This window comes from Triticum urartu, chromosome 7 (assembly GCF_003073215.2).
Source record: "Triticum urartu cultivar G1812 chromosome 7, Tu2.1, whole genome shotgun sequence".
NCBI lineage: Eukaryota > Viridiplantae > Streptophyta > Magnoliopsida > Poales > Poaceae > Triticum > Triticum urartu.
In genome coordinates this window covers 539,288,381-539,309,994 of record NC_053028.1, presented here as the reverse complement: position 1 = coordinate 539,309,994, position 21,614 = coordinate 539,288,381, and the positions used below count along the sequence as shown (strand labels likewise).

The 21,614-nt window shown below is 45.1% G+C and overlaps 1 protein-coding gene across 2 annotated transcripts; it reads right to left on the bottom strand.

Moving 5' to 3' along the window:
• Positions 1-12,213: 12,213 nt before the first annotated feature.
• LOC125520941 (DEAD-box ATP-dependent RNA helicase 52A-like) lies at positions 12,214-18,043 on the bottom strand. Of its 2 annotated transcripts, none has more exons than XM_048685980.1 (6): positions 17,327-18,043; positions 15,540-15,623; positions 14,972-15,217; positions 14,381-14,548; positions 14,165-14,284; positions 12,214-13,315 (listed from the first exon to the last, which is right to left on the bottom strand). In XM_048685980.1, exons 1-6 carry the CDS (start codon positions 17,927-17,929, stop codon positions 12,338-12,340), a joined length of 2,199 nt encoding a protein of 732 aa, XP_048541937.1. In that variant the 5' UTR covers positions 17,930-18,043; the 3' UTR covers positions 12,214-12,337. The 2 variants fall into 2 exon arrangements, with proteins under 2 accessions (XP_048541937.1, XP_048541938.1); XM_048685981.1 differs by having other exon boundaries at positions 14,972-15,214; positions 17,327-18,041.
• Between the last annotated feature and the right edge of the window lie 3,571 nt (positions 18,044-21,614).

Here is a 21,614-nt window from a genome sequence, read left to right as displayed (position 1 = left end):
TTCGTGGCTTAGACTATATATACTCCCCCACCTCCTAGTTAGGGTTAGCGTTGGTTTAGCTCATACTTAGAGATAGAGCTTCGCTCATCTACATCGGATCTACTCCTCGTGAGAGACCGCGGCCTCTTCGAAGAAGATCCCTCTGGATTCAAGACCTCCTCACGGAGAAGACCGGCTACCCTTGTATCGTCCTTAGTTGTCCGTGGATTCGTGTATCGTTCTATGTATCCGAGGATCTAGCACATGTGTGACTTGTTCTTGTTAGTTTGAGTGTTCCTCTTGTGTTTCCCCTTGTGTTTTCCCTTGTTTTCCCTCGTTTCCCTCTTTGTGTTCCTCGTGTTCTTCGCGGGATCCGCTCCTTTCGTGAAAGATCGGGCGATTAGGATTCTATCCTACATCATCTTGGTATCAGAGCAAGATTGATCACGAATTTGGAGCCCCCACCCCTCTTTTTCTAGCCTTCTTTTGCTTGATTTCGTCCTAAATTCGAAAATCCCCACAAAAATAGCCCCCAATTTTTTTGCCCTTGGAATCATCAATTTCCACCCCCAATTCGAAAATTTCCGCCCTAAACGAGATCTGGATTCGTCGGGCCGGACATCCGGGTCCCTGGCCGGACATCCGGCTCCTGGAATGCAAAATCCGCACGGTTCTGGACATACGCCCCCGGAAATCCGGCCCGAGCCCCGGATGTCCGCCCTTGTACATTTCAGCTTTCTCGTTTCACCGTTTTGTCCATAACTAATTCATCCGGAGTCCGATTTTCGCGTTCTTTAGCTCGTTGAAAAGCTCTTGACATCCCCCTTCCAAAAAAAATACTACCATAACCACTTGACTCCATCAAATTTTTGGAACTTTGGCATCTTTGCCTCGGGCTTCCACCACAACCTCCGCATAACCACCACCGACTTCCGCAACCTAACCAATTTTGTTTCCCATCGCATTAGTGGTTGCTTGAGGAGTGATTTGAGTCTCCTAAGGTGTTTAGGCTACTTAGGGACGATTGCTTCTTCATCAACCACCACCACCACCATAACTTCCGCATAGGCTTGTCCACCATACACTTCCACCACCCCAACTTAACCCAATTTTGTTAGTGTTGTGAGTTGTGTCTCCTAAAGTGTTTTGGCTATTTAGAGACCGTGCTTTCAACTCCGACACCGTGTATAGTACACCACCTTACCCTCCACTTCCGCTTTGCCTACTCGCAAAATCCATCATTGCATTTCCGCAATCCCATTGAGCTTCCGCAACCACCACCGCATTCCCGCTACCACCATTTGACATTTGAGATTTTGAGTTCGCGGTATTTCCGTTTCCTAAGGTGTTTCGGCTACTTAGGGACGAGTCCCCATCATCTTGGTATCTCCATCAAGATCACCGCCACTCATCATCGACACGGACGGTAACCTCCATATCATCTTGGTATCGTGGTATCCCTCCATTGTACATTTCCTTGCCATTGCATTGATAACCCCTAGCCCATTTTGCGTTACTTGCCTATCGAGACTAGCCATTTGAGTATTGCCGGCAACGTTACTTGTGCACATTAGTGATCTACACCATACATTGCATACATACCATACCATACCGGTATCATATCATCTCGTGTGCCTCAAGTTTGTTCCCACATATACACAATTGCTATCTTGGTTTGTGCATTTCGCAAAGTGGCCATACAAAAAAAAGAGAATAAAGCTTTTAAGTAAAAGAGAAAAAGCAAAGAAGCTTGTAAGCAAGTGCCATAGCATCATACCACATTGCATATAAGATTGTCATATCCGATCATCTTGGATCATACCACCGGAACATCATACATATATAGCATACTTGGGATAGAAAGTCGATACATTTTGCATCTTATAGGTTGTGCACAAGTGTCTTATCCGCCTATAGAGCAATCGTACTAGCGTCTCTCTTGAGTTGTGCAACACGAGCGTTTTCCGTGGATTTCACATTTTGTGCTCATTCCTTGGTTGCACGACCCCATTTATCTATCCGTGTGTGTGTTTCCGTGTGCCATTCATTGCTATTGGTCTACTTGTTACACTTGCGAATTTGTGAATCTCTTTCAACATTATTGACTCTTGCTAACATTTTGCATTAAATTTTTGTGCCACTATCCTCACCGAGCTCCACCATAAGCCTTATTTGTGTAGGTGTGAGAAACCAACAAGAATTGGTACCAATTGTGCTATTTCCTTGTCCACATTGGAGTGATCATTGATCCACTTTCAACTTCGGTCAAGGTACATTTGGTATTCGTTCTTCTCTTTCTACCACTCACATTTTTATCTTGGAGTGATGGATAGGCAAGGCATTTCATCTCCGGTCTCCCACAACAACGACGGTGTGAACAACTACATCACCAAAGCGTCAATCCTCGATCTACAACGATAAATGCAAGGCGCACAATCAAGATTGCGAGAGCGCATCGAGAACCTCTCCATTGACATTCGCCACTCCGAAGCAAGGAAAAGGGACTACATCGACAACAAGCTTTCCGCACAAAAGGAGCAAGATGCAAGGATGGAGGAGATTCGGACCTTGTTGATCAACCGTTCTTCCCCTTCATCATCCTCAAGGCGGCGACGTTCAAGTCACAAGTCTTCGGAGCGCAAAAATGATGCAAGCGCAAGTCGTCCACGTCCACATCTCCATGGCGACCACCATCACGTTCGTGATCCACATTGTCATGAAGGGCAAGTCACCTCCAAACATCATGTGCACGACGACGACGAGCCCCGTCGAGCTCAAGCGCGACAACGACACCATCATCATGAAGATGCTCGCCAAGCGCAAATGCACAAGTCCCAACAAGCCCTACTTCATGCCAAGTCCACGCTTCATGAGCACAAGAGAAGACCGCGAGACGAGCACCACCAAGATGGCGCTACGGCTACTACCACCACCACTTTGGCATCTTCGCCAAGTGCTATCAAGGCATCTTCGCCTTTGGACGTACGGCATTTTCGCCTACTTCCCGTGAGTTCGCCTACATCGACGTCATCAAGTACAAGGCGACCACCTACGAGCGAGGGCGACACTTCCATCTTCGGAAGCCCCTCAAGGAAAATGGCCGAGTATGGGAAATTCCCTTCGGTCATAGAGACGAGCTACGAGGTGCCACATCATATGGGCCTCCAACAACAAGGCGGTGACAAGAAGGTCGATCTAGGACCATCCCCTTCGACCACGGCGACGAGCATGAACCTCTTCAACAACATGAAGACGGCGCCCATATTGGACTCATACTCCGAGTCAAGCTACGAGACCGCACATAAGACCTTATCTTTGGTCTTAAAGGAGAGTGATGATGTGCCATCTTCGGCCTTCATCCACGGCTACGACCACGACATGATTGAGCATGGAGACATTTGCACCTACATCTCTTCGACACCCACATATGAAGAGATGCCCCAATTCCCATGTGAGGAGAGCCACCACCACATGAGTGACATGAGTGACTCCACCATATCTGACATTGAGTGCATTTCCTATGAGAGGATGAGTGTGACCACCACTAGCCCCACACTTGAGAGCATGCCACACATCCTATGTGAGGTTGAGCGCCATTTGAGTGACTCCACCAACCATATGAGTGAGAGCATCCAAGAGGGAGTGAGTGAGCCACAACACTTAGTGTAGTTGAGACGGCATGTGAGGCCATTTTGATTTCTAACAACTTAACCTCTACCCCGAGTGTGTTTTCTTTGGTGCTAGGTCTCCTACATGACGACACGCCTATCCTCGACGAGTCCATACCTCCAACGGAGACGATGATGGCCATGGTGGAAGAAGATGCACCCCCCACATGGTTCCATCAAGATGAAGATGACCAAGACTTGGTCTTCGACACCTCACCTACAACACATGAGCGATGCTCCAAAGGTAACATAGGTGATGGTGCTTCTCTTGTCCCACTAGTGGACTATTTCACGAATGATTGCTTGCATGATGTTGACACACCTATTCCCATGCTTCATGCTAGTGCGACTTCCTCATGTCATGACTTACCTATTTATGATAAATATGATGATGAGCATGTTGAGTTGCCTAGTTGTGATGCTATGCTCCATAGGATATCATGTGAAAACTCTTTTGGTCACATCATGTTTGACAATCCATTAACCTTGTCATATGCTATGAGTGAGATATCCAATATTGCATCTTTTCAATCTCAACATAGTAACTATGCATGCCCCATTAAAATCAATCCCATTTGCACTTATGGCATAGATGACGAGATGATGGTCATTGGTTTTTGTTTTTAATGTGATGATATTGCCATGCTTCCTTTACACGATTTGCGCAATTCATCTACTATGCCATGCCATGATCACATTGCTCCAAATATGCATTGTTTTGAATGTTGTCAATATTCTCCATGTGATGTTTCCATTAATGCTCATGAGGAGACCCCCATAGTTTCCTCATACATATTAGGAGATTTTGATGCATTCCATACTTTGCATGATTCTCATAATTGCTTGCACCATATGCATTCCATGAATAACAATGCTCTACATATATATCATGATGCATTGCCCAATTTGAGTCTCCATTATGCTATACATAACAACAAACCTATCATGATGGATGACATGTTTCTATATCACGCATCTCATTTGTTTGAGCATTGGATATTTTATGCTAACCAACACAAGCACGTGCGCATCATGATGGATGATGTGTACATCTACCACGCACACACAATTTTCCCTTTGTCTTTGTTTTGTGTAGGTACTCATGTATACTCGTCAACCTCTCAATCCCAAGAGTTGACGAAACGAGCTCTTGAGAGCAAAGATGACTTGGGATCCCGTGAACTATCCTTACCACCGTTCCTTTCGCGCAACGACTACGCGCATCTCTCTCACTTGGCTCTCACACGGCTATGGGCTATATACCGCTCTCTTGCTCATTTTACCATGTTCACTTTGCATGTTATGCTTGCTTCTATGCCTTTCCCATGCAATTGTAACCCTTGCTTGCATCTACCCATGATTCACAATTATGTTACTCCTATGTGTATTTGCATGCTTGGTGGAGATCGTTGTTGCTATTGCCATGTTTATCATGTGCCTCATGATATTGATGCTATTTTGCTCATATCCTCCTTTCATGCTTGTGATATGTCTTGTGCATTATTCATGCCCACCATTTGCACACATGACATACTTGACATGATTCTTTCTAGTACGTTGCATCTTCGCAATACTAGCTTGCTTGCCTTGATTCACATGATTGCTTGCTTTGTCGCATCACCCATGTTCCATTCTTCCTTGCTTTCTTAGGTTGATGACGTATATGTTCATGCCTCTCACATGATATATTTTGTTCATTGTCGCTTGCCTCCAATTGTTGCATCTATGCTTATTGATCGTGGAGACTTGGACACTTTACTTGTGATGCATGCTTGCTTGATTGAGCCTATTGTATTTGGTTGTCCTTGCATCATCATATGCCTCCATACTATGAAATGCTCCCTTGTACTTTCTTATGATGAGCATGATGCATCCACTTGTTGGGTATTTTACCACACGAATGATAGGTTTTGCATCTCCGCTAACCTCATTTGTTTTTCCGAGTGTTTGTCATGTTCTTTCATGTTGAAGGATTCACAAGGCGATACCGTCATGAACATCATATGCCTCCATACTATGAAATGCTCCATGTCCTTTCTTATGATGAGCATGGTGCATACACTTGTTGGGTATTTCACGAATGATAGGTTTTGCATCTCCGCTAACCTCATTTGTTTTTCCGAGTGTTTGTCATGTTCTTTCATGTTGAAGGTTCACAAGGCGATACCGTCATGAGACACAATTTGGTCATGTGAAGGCATACACGATGTGCAACACCAACATTTGCGAGAATCTCCTAAAGGTGAACTCCTTCCCTTTGAGCCATCCTCAAATATGCATATTGGATGGGTCACTCTTTCATTGTTGTTTCCTTCTTGTTGTCTACATGGTTACATCTTTGATGGAGGACGACATTGGAGAGATGGACTCTATGGACCTTCCAAAGTTGAGGAGCGCTCGGACTTATTGGTGGAAGCACCTTCGAACCTCCACTCACGCCACGACATTGAGCATTGGTACACCAACACCTCCATACTTGTTGATTGTGCCCACACATGTCATGCTCGATGGACATATCATACACATGACAAATTTGCATCTTATGCATGGATTGACTCATATTACGATTACCTTGTTGCATCTTGTCTTTCTATGTCATCCATGATATATGAGCTTGTGCATTTCATTAGCAAATTTGTTGTGATATACCTTGATGGCATATTCATACATCATGATCTTATTGCCTACCATCAATTCCATGATCACATCACATTGAGCATCCATTACCATATTCATGCTATTGATAAACCGTCTCACTATGACATCATTTTGCACCGTGGTTGCATTGATCATATTCACAACACATTTGTGTGCATAATGAATGTTTTTGCTCCCATGAATGCTTTGCATACCATTCCATATCTTTTGGATAAGCTTCATGCACCTTGTCATGCTCAATCTTGTCGCACGGACTCATTCTTACATGATGGACACTTTGTGTGCGCTAACCATTGTATTTCCGAGTGTCGTTTGTGTTTGCTCTTTTTGCATGTGTACCACTCCGGAGACACCTTGGAGTACTTGGATTGCGCCATGTCTTCCACTTCGTCCAACTACAAGTCCGTCCACGACAACCGTTTCCATGGTGATGAGGATCATGATCCGAGGTCGGATCTTTCCCAAGGGAGGGGAGATGATGCGGAGCATCCTACGATCATCCCCATGTACACTCGAGCATACGCCATTGGACACAATGTGAACTCGCTCCTTTCTGAATCTTCCCTTTCCGCATGTAAGACATGGATGCTACTTCAAGCGCGGACCTTGTGCATACTCAGGTACACCCGAGGAGACCATGGAGAGCCCAAGGACCAAGGCCAAGCGTGCACGGAAGTGAAGGAAGGAGAAGGAAGAAGGGCCAGCTGCTACAACGGCCGGACATCCGGCCCCAGCCCGGACATCCGGCCCGAGCCCCGGAAATCCGGCATCGGCCATCCAGGGAGCACCGCAAAGGTCCAGCGCCGCCCGGACATCCGGCCATCACCCCGGACATCCGGCTTCTCCCGAAGCCCCGGACTTCCGGCCCCTTCGCCCGGAAATCCGGCCCCTCCATCACCGAATGCGTCTGGAAGACCCAGGCCAGCCCGGACATCCGGCCTCCCAGCCCGACATCCGGCCCGTCGCGAAGCCCCGGACATCCGGTGCCTGTCTGCGCACAGTGAACGGGCCAAGGGCCCATGTATCCCTCTTTCCCACTTACCCCTTCGTGGCTTAGACTATATATACTCCCCCACCTCCTTCTAGTTAGGGTTAGCGTTGGTTTAGCTCATACTTAGAGATAGAGCTTCGCTCATCCACATCGGATCTACTCCTCGTGAGAGACCGCGGCCTCTTCGGAGAAGATCCCTTTGGATTTAAGACCTCCTTTCAGAGAAGAACTTCAAGACCTCCTCACGGAGAAGACCGGCTACCCTTGTATCGTCCTTAGTTGTCCGTGGATTCGTGTATCGTTCTATGTATCCGAGGATCTAGCACATGTGTGACTTGTTCTTGTTAGTTTGAGTGTTCCTCTTGTGTTTCCCCTTGTGTTTTCCCTCGTTTTCCCTCGTTTCCCTCTTTGTGTTCCTCGTGTTCTTCGCGGGATCCGCACCTTTCGTGAAAGATCGGGCGATTAGGGTTCTACCCTACATCATGGATCCAACAAAAATGTATCGTGGATCCATGGAACTAGAGGTTATATAGCTCCTGAGTGGGTTTCTAGCCTCCCAATAACAGCAAAGGTTGATGAAGAAGTGGAAATGTTGATGAAGAAGTGGAAATGGTCCTTCGAAGGGTCATTAGGATGCTTGCAGAAAATCTGATGCTGGATGGTAGCAAACAGTTATGGATCGATGACTTCATTTACTCCAGGTTGAACCGCCAGTTCAATAACCTGCAAGCAAGAACAATGGTCAAGCTGGCTGTCTCATGCGTAGAAGAAGATAGTAGAAAAAGACCCACGATGGAAAATGCTGTGCAGATGCTTCTTTCAGTTGATGAAGCCAGTGGAATAATGCAGTAGTATTCTACCAACTGGACAGAGAGTTTGGTATTTGATACAGCATTGATGATGGTTATTGGATCCAAAACAAGATATCTATGAAGTGTGTCCATGTAAATCAGGAACTGCATGAGCCACTTGTATGCTTATTCTTGGATCCAACACACGATGTCTATGATGTGTATCCATGTAATCAAGAACTGCATGAGCTTCTTGTATACCTATACTGAATTTCATATTCTACCACACTATTGCCAGATTATGTAGTGTCATAATCCATAATACAATCATTTGTGCAAAAGCCATGCTAGTCTGCATCGTAAGAACTTATCATCAATGCACGATTGTTGACGGTGTGGCTTTTTCTTTCTGAGAATACGCGTTCATTGATGTTTCTGTCTTGGTTGAACCTACTATGTTGATATTCCTGTTTTGCTTATATCCAGGAAGCAAGTTAAACAAAATTTATGTTTTGCTTATATACATAGTTCAGTCATTTTCGCAGCAAAGGGAAGTTCAGATTCAGACCAACTTCATAAAATGCCAATGACCTCCATGTCATTTCAAAAAGGAGACAAGGAGTGGAGCCTGATGGGAGCAAGTACTGTACCCCCAATAGCAAAACACAAATAGTATCAATGGGTAATATGTGCATGAAGTTTTAAGTGATCAGTTCTCCGCCCAGAACATTTTCAGCCTTCAATCTGCAGCCCAACCCATATGCCACTTCCCCACCAATTTGTAACGCAATTGGCTCGATTCGCAGTAACACGAATATGGCAATTCCTGCAGGTCCAAAACGCTACAAACATGCCCAAATCAATCTCCGATTCTACTCCCTCCGTTCCTAAATGTAAGTCTTTTTAGAGATTCCAACAAGTGACTACATACGAAGCAAAATAAGTGAATCTACACTCTAAAATATGTCTACATACATCCGGAATTACCCCAAGGAGAGATTGGCGGAACTCACTGTGAAAGTAATGCGGCACGGCGATTCAAGCAGGGGAGAGCGAGTGGCCTGAGGAGCGGAAGCGGAGCGCTGGTTCTGCCGTCGTCGCCGCGGGATCCGGCGGCAACTTCGCCGGCACGGTGCGCAGGTCGGGTGGGGTGGGGACTCGTCGAGAAGGAGGCGACGAGGGGAACGGGGAGGGGCAGAGGGCCTGGGGTGGCGGTGACTGGGCCTAGCGGGTCGCGACAGCGGCTGAGATGGGCTGTATGATGGGCTGCCACTGAAAATAAAAGGCCTATCGCTTGAATTGAGTTGCGCGCCACGCCGTTGGATGCTACGTAGGGCTGGACCAAAAGCTCGTAGTTCGCGAACTTAAGGAACGTTCGATAGTTCAGTTGTTAAGCTCGTAGCTCGCTCCTTAACGAACAGAGTCAATCATTGAGTTTAGCTTGTTAAGCTTAACGAGCGAGCTAACGAGTTTTACGAGTAGCTTGTTAAGCTCGTTAGTAACAACACAACACATATTTTCATCTTACGTGACAAATTTTTTGTAGCACCCCAGCGCATCTATTCAATCTAATCGACATGTGAGGCAACAAGCTACTGTAATTTTTTTGTAGTTACCATATTTCATATTGAAAACCACACATACACATTCATCATGTATATCGTAACACATCATAATCTGTTAACGAGCGATCGCGAGCGCTTACGAGCTTAACGAGCTTCAAACGAGCCGAGCCGAGTAGGATTTTCTGCTCGTTAATATTAACGAGCTTAACGAGCCGAGCCTTAACGAGCACGAGCTTAACGAGTCGAGCTGCTCGTTAGTCCACCCCTAGCTACGGGGTGGGCACGGGAGAAAAGCTAATCTCCCATGCAAGGGAGCTACCGCGCATGCATGAGGCGTTGGTTTGCTTAGAGATCCGATGCCATGCATTTATACTGCTGGCAGTTAGTTAGTTCTTTCTCTCATCACATGCAAGTACATTGTTCCACCTATGCTCCACCATCCCATGTTTTTTCATTTTATTTCCAAGTTCAAATCTAATTTGTTTTTTGAACCAAAAGCAATTTATGATCCGTTTTTATATTTGTGTTTTTGACGACGAGACTTTTGAAATGAGACCACTTTTGAATATATTTCAATAAATTTTAAAATTAAAATTCTAAAACATAGTGAAACACTATAAAAGTACACATAGCTATGCCATGTTTTGTTAAACACTAGATAAGGTCAAAGTTTTGTTGCAATAAAATATATTAATATTTACAAACTTTTAGATTACTAAGAATCAGTTTGATACACATTGACACACAATGTATCGTTATGAAATGCAACGGAACATGGGGAGCCATAGTGAAACAATAAGATAATTTTTTTTATGAAATACATTATTAAATTTTCCACATGGAATTAATAAATATGTATGGAACAAGTTCGAAGCATGGTGATTTAGTTGTCAAAATTTAATTTCTGAAAATATATTCAGTATTAGTCTTGTTTTAAAGACTTTGTAATAAAACACAATTGTGCAAACAGAATGTAAAACAAACTTTTATTTCAACATGCATTAGGCATTTATTTATTTGAATGAAACTTAGTCAGTACAGATTAACATGTGAATGTTTGTTAGGCGAGAGAAAATACTATAAGAATGGTCCCACACATCAATGAAAAATGTGATGGATGCATGCACGAGAGGTCCCGTGCATGGTAGAAAATCCACTCTCATGGGCACAGCTCTTCTGCATCCACAAGTGAAAGGTCAGATTGGTTACCGGGAGAAATGCTGGGTCAGATAAACACGAGTCCCTGAGAAAACTAGGACTGCAAGAGAAGCTCGAGGCTCGTGAGTCGCTCAAGATCGACTCGTAATTTGGCTCGACTCGAGGTCGACTCGAAAAGAAATGAGCTGAGTATGAACACTTTATGTAGCTCAACCGAGAAACAAGTTGATCTTGAGCTAGCATTGGCTCGCTCGATTTTAACTCGATAGCTCGATATCATATAAGTATATTAAATAATCTTCATGTCTATTACAAGGACTTAGATCATGATCTATTGCCATATATGTTGTGTATGATTTTATTCTCCATTTACCTACTAGCAAACAAGGAAATTAAACATGGAAAATTTAGGCCAAAATTTGAGAGCAGACTCACCTTCATTTTCTTCTCTTCCTAGCTCATCATGATCTCTTGCGTTATTAAATACTAGTCTTCAGTTAAGATAGAATAAGTTATATTTTAGTTTTTTTTCTATGTTGTGGCTTATCCTGTTGTAAAATTTTCCTTAAATTGTTTATAAACTCATCTTATTTAGCTCAAAACTAGCTCAAGATCGACTCGAGATCGTTACAAACTAGCTCACCCTTGAGCTTCGTTCATTTTGAGCTCGCTTGAATTTTAGTATGAATTGAGCTGAGCCTAGTCCAACTCATTCGAACTCGACTCATTTGCGGCCCTAATTCCAATGAGGGAGTACATACAAAGCAAAATAAGTGAATCTACACTCTAAAATACGCATGTATACATCCATACGTAGTTTGTATTGAAATTTCTAAAAAGACATTTAAAAAGGAAGGGAGTATCTGTTAATTCCTGGTCACCAAAAGAGATCGCCGCCTAATCTGATGCCAACAATACACAGCTCAAAGTTTTGCCAACAGAGCACAGCTCTATCTCTAACGGCGTCCCAGAGCAGAAACAGATGTGGCAGCCGACAGAAACTGGGTGCGAACTACAGAACGCTGCACACAGTTGATGCCCAGAATCAAACTGCAAACTTTTTCAACACCGACCTCTTCAACAAAGGGACACCACAAGCAAAGTTTAAAACAATGACAATGTAGGCGAACTAGACATAACCGCAACACACAACATTCTTACCATGCGAAATGCCAGTGATCAGAAAAAGACTCCAGCCACAAGAAGACACAGAGCGACGTCGATCTTAAAACCATCCTTCAAAAGCAAACCGGCAGTGTTGCGTGCCACTTACAGTAATATAGCCAACAAGTTTTAAGCACCAAGTGGAGTCTGATCAGCACCACCACATCCATGTGAAATCCCATTTTCCCAGCAAAACATTTGCATCCCTACCCCCTCTGTGCACCATCAACAAGGCAAAAGGACGAGCAGGCACCGAGCTCAGATCAATTGTGCCACGCGCGATTTGGTTCCGCTACGTATATAATTTAGATAGTGATGATATATACGGTGTGCGCACCGCCGAGAAGTGAGGGTGCTACGCGGCTAGTCCCAGCCAGAGGCGCTGATGTTTGACGTGCCCATGGGGTGGGATGGGTAGTAGCGTGGAGGTGGATCGCTTGCCCTTGAGGAGCCCCCGCCACTGGAGTATCTGCCACCACCACCACCACCGGAGTAGCTCTTGCCACCGCCGCCGGAGTAGCTGTCACCACCAGAGTAGCTCCTATCTCCGCCACCGCCCGAGTAGCTGTCACCGCCACCACCAGCACCAGAGAAGCTCCTGCCACCGCCGCCGCCGCCGGAGTAACGGTCACCACCACCACGGGAGTAGCGGTCACCACCACCACCACCGGAGTAGCGGTCACCACCGCCACCGGAGTAGCGGTCACCACCGCCGCCACCGGAGTAGCGGTCACCACCACCGCCACCGGAGTAACAGTCACCACCACCGCCACCGGAATAGCGGTCACCACCACCACCACCAGAGTAGCTCCTGCCGCCGGAGTAGCGGTCACCACCCCCGCCGCCACCAGAATAGCGGTCACCACCGCTGCCACTGGAGTAGCGGTCACCACCAACACCAGAGTAGCTCCTGCCACCGCCACCACCGCCAGAGTAGCCAGAATAGTCGCTGCCACCGCGATAATCTCTGCCACCAGAGCTGCTGCCACCATCGCCATTGGACCTTCGACCTCTTCCGCCGAAGCTTGACCCTCCATAGAATGGCTTCCCTGCATAGTCCTCTAGCCAGGTAGGAACATTCTGTTTTGCCTCGGTCATCAGTTCCAGTAATCCCTTTGCTATGGGGTGGTTGGATTCAGTGAAGAAGGCGGTGGCACTGCCAGCATTTCCAGCTCTCCCAGTTCTTCCAATCCTGTGGACGTAATCCTCTATGCTCTTGGGAAGATCGTAGTTGATGACATGAGCAACATTTGGGACATCCAGGCCTCGCGCGACAACATCAGTGGCGACCATGACAGGGGTCAAGCCAGACTTGAAGGATCTCAGTGCGCTTTCCCTCTCCTTCAGAAAACATGCATATGCATATAAGTCGATAGCAAATCATACATAAAATGTGCAACATATTTACTGGTATAGACTGATCAAGCAACTGTCAAGAGAATTCCAAAAAAGGGCCATGTAACAGATGATCTATTTGCATGGACAGCAATCTGTTAGCACATGTCTTGGTTACAATTTTTCTTTCTTAATATACTCCCTCTGTCTAGCCTACCCCAACTTGTTTGGGACTAAAGGCTTTGTGTTATGTTGTGTTGAATATGCTCCCTCTGTCCCAAAATAAATGTCGTTGATTTAGTACAACTTTGTACTAAATCAGCTAAACTTATTTTTGGACGGAGGGAGTACAAAGCAAAGCTTTTGCAGCGTCCGGAAAATGTGAATCACATGACTGGAGCAACTACATACAGTCATCATAGATACTGTAATCATGAATACATACGACTTGTTCTTTAACCCGCAAAAATAGAGAATACATACGACTTGTTCTTTAACCCGCAAAAAAAGAGAATACATACGACTTGTTCTTTAACCCGCAAAAAAAGAGAATACATACGACTTGTTCTTTAATTTAGCTAAAGGAAACAAATGAACACAAGACAAGAGGTAGATAAAACTAGCTAAAATATTGACCAGATACTCCAAGCAGAGCCATAAGCATGACCAGAAGCATACATATGCTTGAGTTAGATATATCCTTAATACTTATGAAATTTGTAACTAATGCAAGAATATAGCATTGCAGATACTTTCAACTAAAATATTAGTTATAATATGCAGCCACTACAGTTTTATATTGCTGCTAACGAACAAGTTAGGCAACGACAGTAGAGTTCAGACATATGTATATACCTCTTGTGTTCTGTCACCATGGATCGCAGTTGCAGGGAAACCTTTGTTGTATAGCCAATACCTCAATGAATCAGCTTCTCGTTTTGTCTCCACAAAAACCAATGTTAGAGGCTGCTGAGGCTATACAAACAAGAAAACTAGCATGAGAACAAGTCTGACAGAATAAATAGTGAGAAAATCCAATTGTTACATCCCCAAGATGGCAGAAAATTATACCTTGCCATCAGATGAAGTGAAAGATTGCTTCTGTAAGAGATCTATCAGGTAGGTCCTTTTCTCGTCGTGAGTGACAAACTCAACTTGCTGTGTAATTAGGTCAGTACTTGAACCCACCCTCCCAACAGTGATAAATATGTACTTTGACAAAAAGTCTGAAGCCAGTCTCTGGAAACAAAAGCAAAGTAAAGCAAGTTGGATACTAGCCAAATATACCCAAGGCAGACATAATCAAGTGTATATCAGTTCAAATATTTCCAAATGGAGAGGATTAATAAATCAACGAATTAAATGATTTATCATATAAAACCTCATATACTATTTATCATATAAATCAATGAATTAAATGCTATCTACTTCCTCTGTTCCAAATTATAAGATGTTCTGGTAGGCTAAAATAGCCTAACAAAACGTATTATAATTTGGGATGAAGGTAGTATTTGCTACTTTGCTATGTTCTAGTAACATTTTAGTAACTTAGTAGTTAGCATCCTGCTATTGTGGAAAACAGAAACATGAAAACATTCAGTTATTCCACTCTTAATCCTACTTTACATGATATGGTGAAAATAAATACTAGTACTACATTACCTGTATTTCTGGTGGGAAGGTTGCACTGAACAGCATAGTTTGTCTCACAGACTTTCGTGGCATACCCATCCCATCAACAATCTTCCTTATCTGAGGCTCAAACCCCATATCCAGCATCCTGTCAGCCTCGTCCATTATCAGGTACTTAATTGCCTCAAGAGAGATCTTTCCTCTTTCAATCATGTCCACAAGGCGCCCGGGTGTAGCAACAAGAATATCTGCGCCTTTCTCTATATCACGTAGCTGCTAAACAAAAAGGCACAGAAACAGTATGCTATATGAGTGATGCTAACATTTTCTAATAAAAAGATGAGCAATGGAAAAAGGCAGATGAGATAAGCATCCATCAATGTAATACTACATACGCAAGCAACAAAAGACCCATATAACCTTTGAGCGCTACATCAAGTATGTCAAAGTATTGTGGCATATAACTTCTCAATTATCTTTCTAATCCTACACATTTAAACTAATTTCTGCACACCTGAGCTACTTGAAAGCTAGAGAAGCCATCACAGATGGGGGAAAAGGCAGTGTGGAAAAAGAGAAGCATACAATCAACAATCACCTGTTGAACAATTGAAGTTCCTCCATAGGCCACCTTAACTTTGAGTCCAGTTTTGTGAGCGAACTTCTTTGCCTCCTCATTAATCTAAAACAAGATATCATTAGCGATGAAGTCCTACCACATGTAGCAGTAACATAAATGAATCAAGGTTCCATCATCTCACACACCCTCACAAAACATAGCAAGTAACACAACATTCAACAGAATAGGGGGGAAATCGAAGATGCATAAGTATTTCAGAAATATATGATGCACTACAGTAAAGTGAGTCGGTAAGTAGTAAAACCACAGGTTTTGTTCACATGATTAGAACATAAAAGCCAACTTCTCCTCAAACTCGTTTCAAGAAACAAAATTAAATGCAACCATGTTTAGTTGTTATTTAATGACAGAATTGCAGAATTATATCTCAACTGAAAATCATTCCAAAACCAAACACGCCCACATAAACAAATAACAGCTTTGGGATAAGCATCTATGATTACAAAAGAAAAATTGCTTTCTGGCCAAAAGAGAAGCTAGTCCATGGAACACAAAGGAAGCTCCATATATCTGAAACTAATGCATATTTGTTTTCAATATACACAACTAATCCATACTAGTACCACCACACACAAACTGTATAGATACATTTTGAATCAAGAATGGGCAACATCACAAAACAGCTGCTAATTAACTTACATTTATTCCACATCGGCCAAAAAATGTGGATATGCAAGTTTTACATCTCATTGAAATAAGAAAACCCACCCTTACCATGTTAATTCATAACCTTAACTGAGAAAGGAAATGTTAAGATATATGTAGCTACCAGATCACAAATAAAGTACATACATATGAGGCAAGCAAGAACTTAATAGTTGTCCAGATGAAGGCAAGCAAAAACATGAAGTTGTATGTAAACCAGATCAACACAAATCCACTCACGGACACAATGAGGAACAATAGAGTGCAATGCGTTGAGATTAATTACCAAACTTTGCCAATTGTGTAAGATGATAATTAATGGAATATACAAGCACACTGAGGATACTGAAATTAATGAATGGGCATACAGATTTACTGCATAACACACTAAATGCTACTGATACAATGTGCAAAGGGTAAGTAAATGAATAAACAGAAAGAGGTAAACTGTTACGAAGTTCTACGAACGTCATAATCTTAACAAATTTTGGCATAATAAAACAGGGTAAAGAGAAAATAAAGAGACAGTTATGCACTCCAGAGACCATAGGCAAACAACACACAAAATCTATGAGCAGAGCTCAAGCCCAACACATTTCATAAGAAAAAAATCTACCAAAACGAGATCAGCCATGCAAAACCCCAAGTACGATGGTGCTTAGACATGCTTCCGGCACTTTGAACGCTCCGCTGCACAGCGAAACACAGACGGGTATGCCCTAGACCCAGAGGTCGCACAATGCGTTCACAGAGAGACATGAACAAGGGGGCGCACTTGCCACCCTCGTATGGGCACGCTCGCAAAGGCGAAACCACGAACACAGGGGCGCACGCACAGGCGAAACCACGAACACAGGCGCGCACACGTCGCCTACGTCTATGGCGCGCGCACGGGCAAAGCAACACAGGAGCCAGCACCGGCAAGGTGACATCTATACGAACTCTAGCGCGCGCGAACGGCAACGGGCATCTGTGAGACGTCGACACGGCGAAACGGGCACAACAACGAACAATGCATCTTCAAAAACAGAGCGTCCGCGAGATCGCGCACAAGCATGACAGAGAGAGAGAGGGAGGGAGGGAGACGGCGAGTCCCGTACCTGTGCTGCGAGCTCACGAGTGGGCGCGAGCACGAGAGCGAGCGGCCTCGCCGTGCGGCGGTAGTCGTAGTCGTACGCATCCCTGTCGCCGCGACCCCCTTCGCCTCCTGGCCCTCCCTCCGCCGCCGCCGCCGCCACCAGCCCGCTGACCACCGGGAGGCAGAACGCGGCGGTCTTCCCGGACCCGGTCTGCGCGCACGCCATGAGGTCCCTCCCGGACAGCACTATCGGGATCGAGTAGCGCTGCACGGGCGTGGGGTGGTCGTAGCCGCACCTCGCGACGTTCCGCAGCACGGCCTCCGCGAGCCCGGCCTGCTCGAACCCGTCCGCCGGCGCGGGCGCGCCGTCGCCGCTCACCTCCACCGGTATGTCGTACTTGTCCAGCCTCCCGGCCCGGCCCCCGCCGCCCTCGACGTCGAGCCCCGCCAGCCCCTCGCCGACCTCGCCCACCGTCGGCGCGGCCGGCTTGGGGGGCCGGGGAGCGGCCCGCTTGGCGTTGGGGGAGCGCCCGGCCGCGCCGGCGTGGCTGGGCCGGCCGGAGCGGGTGACGGTGGTCCACTCCCCGCCGGCCGCGTCGTCGCCCCAGTCGTCGGACGACGCCATCCGGAGACCTCTCCTCCTGCCGCGGCCGCTAAACCCTACGAAGAAGGGGAGAGGGGAGAAGGTGGAAGGGATCAACGAGACGAAGGAAGGAAGAGAAGAGGCCAGGGTGGTGGCCTGGTGGGATTTGTACGCCCGCCCCCCCGCCCGTCCGTCTCTCCTCTGTTGTGCCCCTCTGTCGGGCGTGGTGCCGCGGGGTGCGGGTGGGGAGAGCAGTTGGAAAGGTCGCTGCGCTCGGCCCATGAACCGGGTAGTGACACGAGCCGTAAGATCGCCTCGGGATGCTCGCGATGTGAGCTGTACAGAGAAGGCGGAGCGGCGAGGTGGATTGGGTGCATGGAACGGAGGGCATTCCTGGCCGTCGGATCGGGGGTGGAGGGGCGCGATTGCGGGGCGGTGGCGGCGCGGGGGTTTTTGGTGGACGCGGCGCGGGGGCTTCCCGCGCGGGGCGTGGTGTGGGAGCCCACCGCTGCTTTTCTGACACCGCAGAAGCGAGGGCTACGGGTACGCGGCGGCTGCCTACCCTCCAATCAGAGCCCGCCGTCTGGGGTGCAGCTACAGAGCGGGGTAGATGGGCAGGTACGCGTAACAAAACAGGTTTGGTGAGCCTGGGGTTTCGCTCCGCTTTATTAACAGCTGTGGCGAGTCGGTAAATGCTTCAGCGGTTGATTGATCGACGCTTCAGCTGTTGAGTTTTCAAAAATGCTTCTGCTACTGCTGCCAAATTAATTGAACCGTATTCGGTGTAGATGGAAGCTGGGGTTTTTCTTCCTACTACTACATCATTTTTCTAATAAGTCTTTTGATCAGCGTGATGGGCATGGGAGTGTCTATTCCTAGGTTACGTGAAATGTTTATGCATCTCTGCCATTTTTCTAACTCTTTTTAATTAACATCCCACCATTATCATCACGTCTAACTCGCAAGGCGACGGTTCTGGATCCAAGCATTCATCACTGGACATGGCACGAGGGCATGCACGTCTCCTGGTGTGCAACTGTGAACAGATATTGTCACGCTTTCCGCTCACGCGGCGGAAGCGCACGGTGGCCCGGCGAGCTGCTTCGTGGAAACAAGCGCCGGGGTGCCATCTCTGGTCGTGGGAGACTACGGGTGAGGCGCTCGTGCCCGGAACGGTGCTGTCTCTGGCAACCGTGCCCGTCCGGCGAAGTCCTGCCGAGCTATTCCGGGTAAAACGCGGTTGCCGTGCCGCGCTAGCTAGGTCCCGTCGCGGAGGCCTACGTGCTTCACCCGTGACGTGGGTCACCGGCTTCTTTTACGGAAAGTAGGATGCACAACCAGAGCTAAAACTGCCATTGCCAGACAACGAATGGACTAAAGTTACTGCCACGTATACCAGGCTATGCTACGTACTGTACGCGGCATTCTTGTTCTTCTTTTCCTTCCCGTTGGGCCTGCTACTACACACGGTCTACGCTCAAATTAAGCAAAAATAAGCCCAAATGATAAGTGTCACAAGTGTGACACGAAACCCTCCGGCCCTAACATTTTTTATAACTAAAATTGTCGTCCTAAACAAAAATAAACAAAAAAAACTAAAACTTGCCATCCAAAATAAATAAGGCTGTTGCTAGCCGTAACCCGGCTGAGGGATGCGACTTGTAAACCGCCTTGACAACCGTCAGATTGAAGGCCGTGCATCCGTCTGATCATGTGACAGCTGGAGCATGGTCACACTCTCCTCGGACTTGTAGCCGTTGCAGCAGGCGTCGTTGCACCATGAAAACATACCTAACCCACAAAGAACCCTCACTAAACCATAGGTTAGTACACAAAGCGTAATAGACAATGCTAACAATACCATGGATCACTTGATCCCACTCGGTACATCTTTTACGCTTTGTGTGTTGATCAACTTGAATCATTCTTTGACTTAATCTTGATCAACATTGAATCTTATATTCTCTCTTCATTAAGATGACGTCTTGAAGGTAAAATGAATGTTCACACAATCTTCTTCATCAAAACATGCTTGTAATAGGTTCATCGTTCTTGATTCAACCTATTATAAATGAAACATGTTTGCCATGACAATTAGAGATCATAGTTATTTATACCATGCTTAATTAGCTAGGAGTGGATAATAGTTTATCTTGTGTGTCAACATGCATTTAAAGTGGTTATGATGTAGTATGATAGCATGGCATCCCCCTCTTAATGATTCGAGTGGCTTGACTTGACACATGTTCACGCATGTAGTTGAATCGAAACCAACAAAGCCTCCACGATATTTATGTTCATGATGTTTTATATCCGACTCATACTTGCACCAAATGTTAATTAATCTCAATGCATATTTATGATCGTGATGCCTATATAATGATCATTGCATGGATATTGTCATGATTATTTGAAGTTCTATCAATTGTCTAACAGTAATTTGTTTACCCGCCGTTTGCTATTTTTCTCGAAAGAAGACACTAGTGAAATCTACGCCCCCGGGTCTCTTTTTTATTATATTTGCGTTCGCGGTTTATTTTTATTTGTTTTTATTTTCAAATCTATTAAACCAAAAATACGAAAATACCTTGCTACAATTTATTCTTATTTATTTTATCTCGCGTTCCCGTGAGACCTATTTATCCAATCTATCATATTTTTATCACGTCTACTTGCCAACGTCTGGCGCCGTTACCCGAAAGGGATTGACAACCCTTTTAATACGTCAGTTTGCGAGTATTTGTTATTTGTGTGCAGGTGCCGTTCACATAGTGTTGTGTGGTTCTCCTACTGGTTCGATAACCTTGGTCTCATCACTAAGAGAAATACCTATAGTTGTTGTGCTGCATCATCCCTTCCTCTTTGGGGAAATACCGATGTAGTTCAAGCAAACATCAAAAGAAATTTCTGGTGCCGTTGCCGGGGAGACATCATCAACATCCACCAGGTTCCTAATCACAAATCTCATCTCCTTGCAATTTACATTATTTGTCATTTGCCTCTCGTTTTCGTTTGCCGTTTTCTTGTCAGATCTCATGTTTGCTCGTGTTGCCATGTGTCTTCTATTTGCTTGCATCTTCGCTTGCTAAAAATCAATTGATATGGATGCTCATCCACTTGCTAATCTTTTTAATAGATCCAATTATGATGAACCCATTGCTAGTGAATTTAGTTCACTAGATTATCTTTATAAAGTTTTGCTTGAGATTCATGAATCTGAAAATTGTGATGAAGTGTTAAAAGAAGGAAATTATAATGTGATTCATGATAGCTCCTTAGATGAAAAGCATGGTTGCAATGATGTTATTATAAATTCTATTAATGTCAATTGTGCTAATAATATGCAAACCCCAAGTTTGGGGATGTTTGCTTTGTTATGTTCGCTACTTATTGGAATGATCATGATTGGGGTGATGGTGATTCTTATGATCTTGATAGTTTATTTAAGCCTCATGATGAATATGTTTGCAATAATATTGAAAGTGGGTTTGGAAGAGTGTCAACTCTAGGTAAAAATAATCCCACATATTTGGATAGTGTTCAGTCTTATGAAATTTTTGATAAAAATGGGTTCGGAGAGGTCATGACTTTAGTTAATGTTAATCCCACTATTTTGAAAGATTATAAAACTTTTATGCATGTGGATCATGAAGAGAATATTTTATATGATAGCTATATTGTTGAATTTGATTATGATCCTACATGTAATTATTTTAACAGAGGGAAA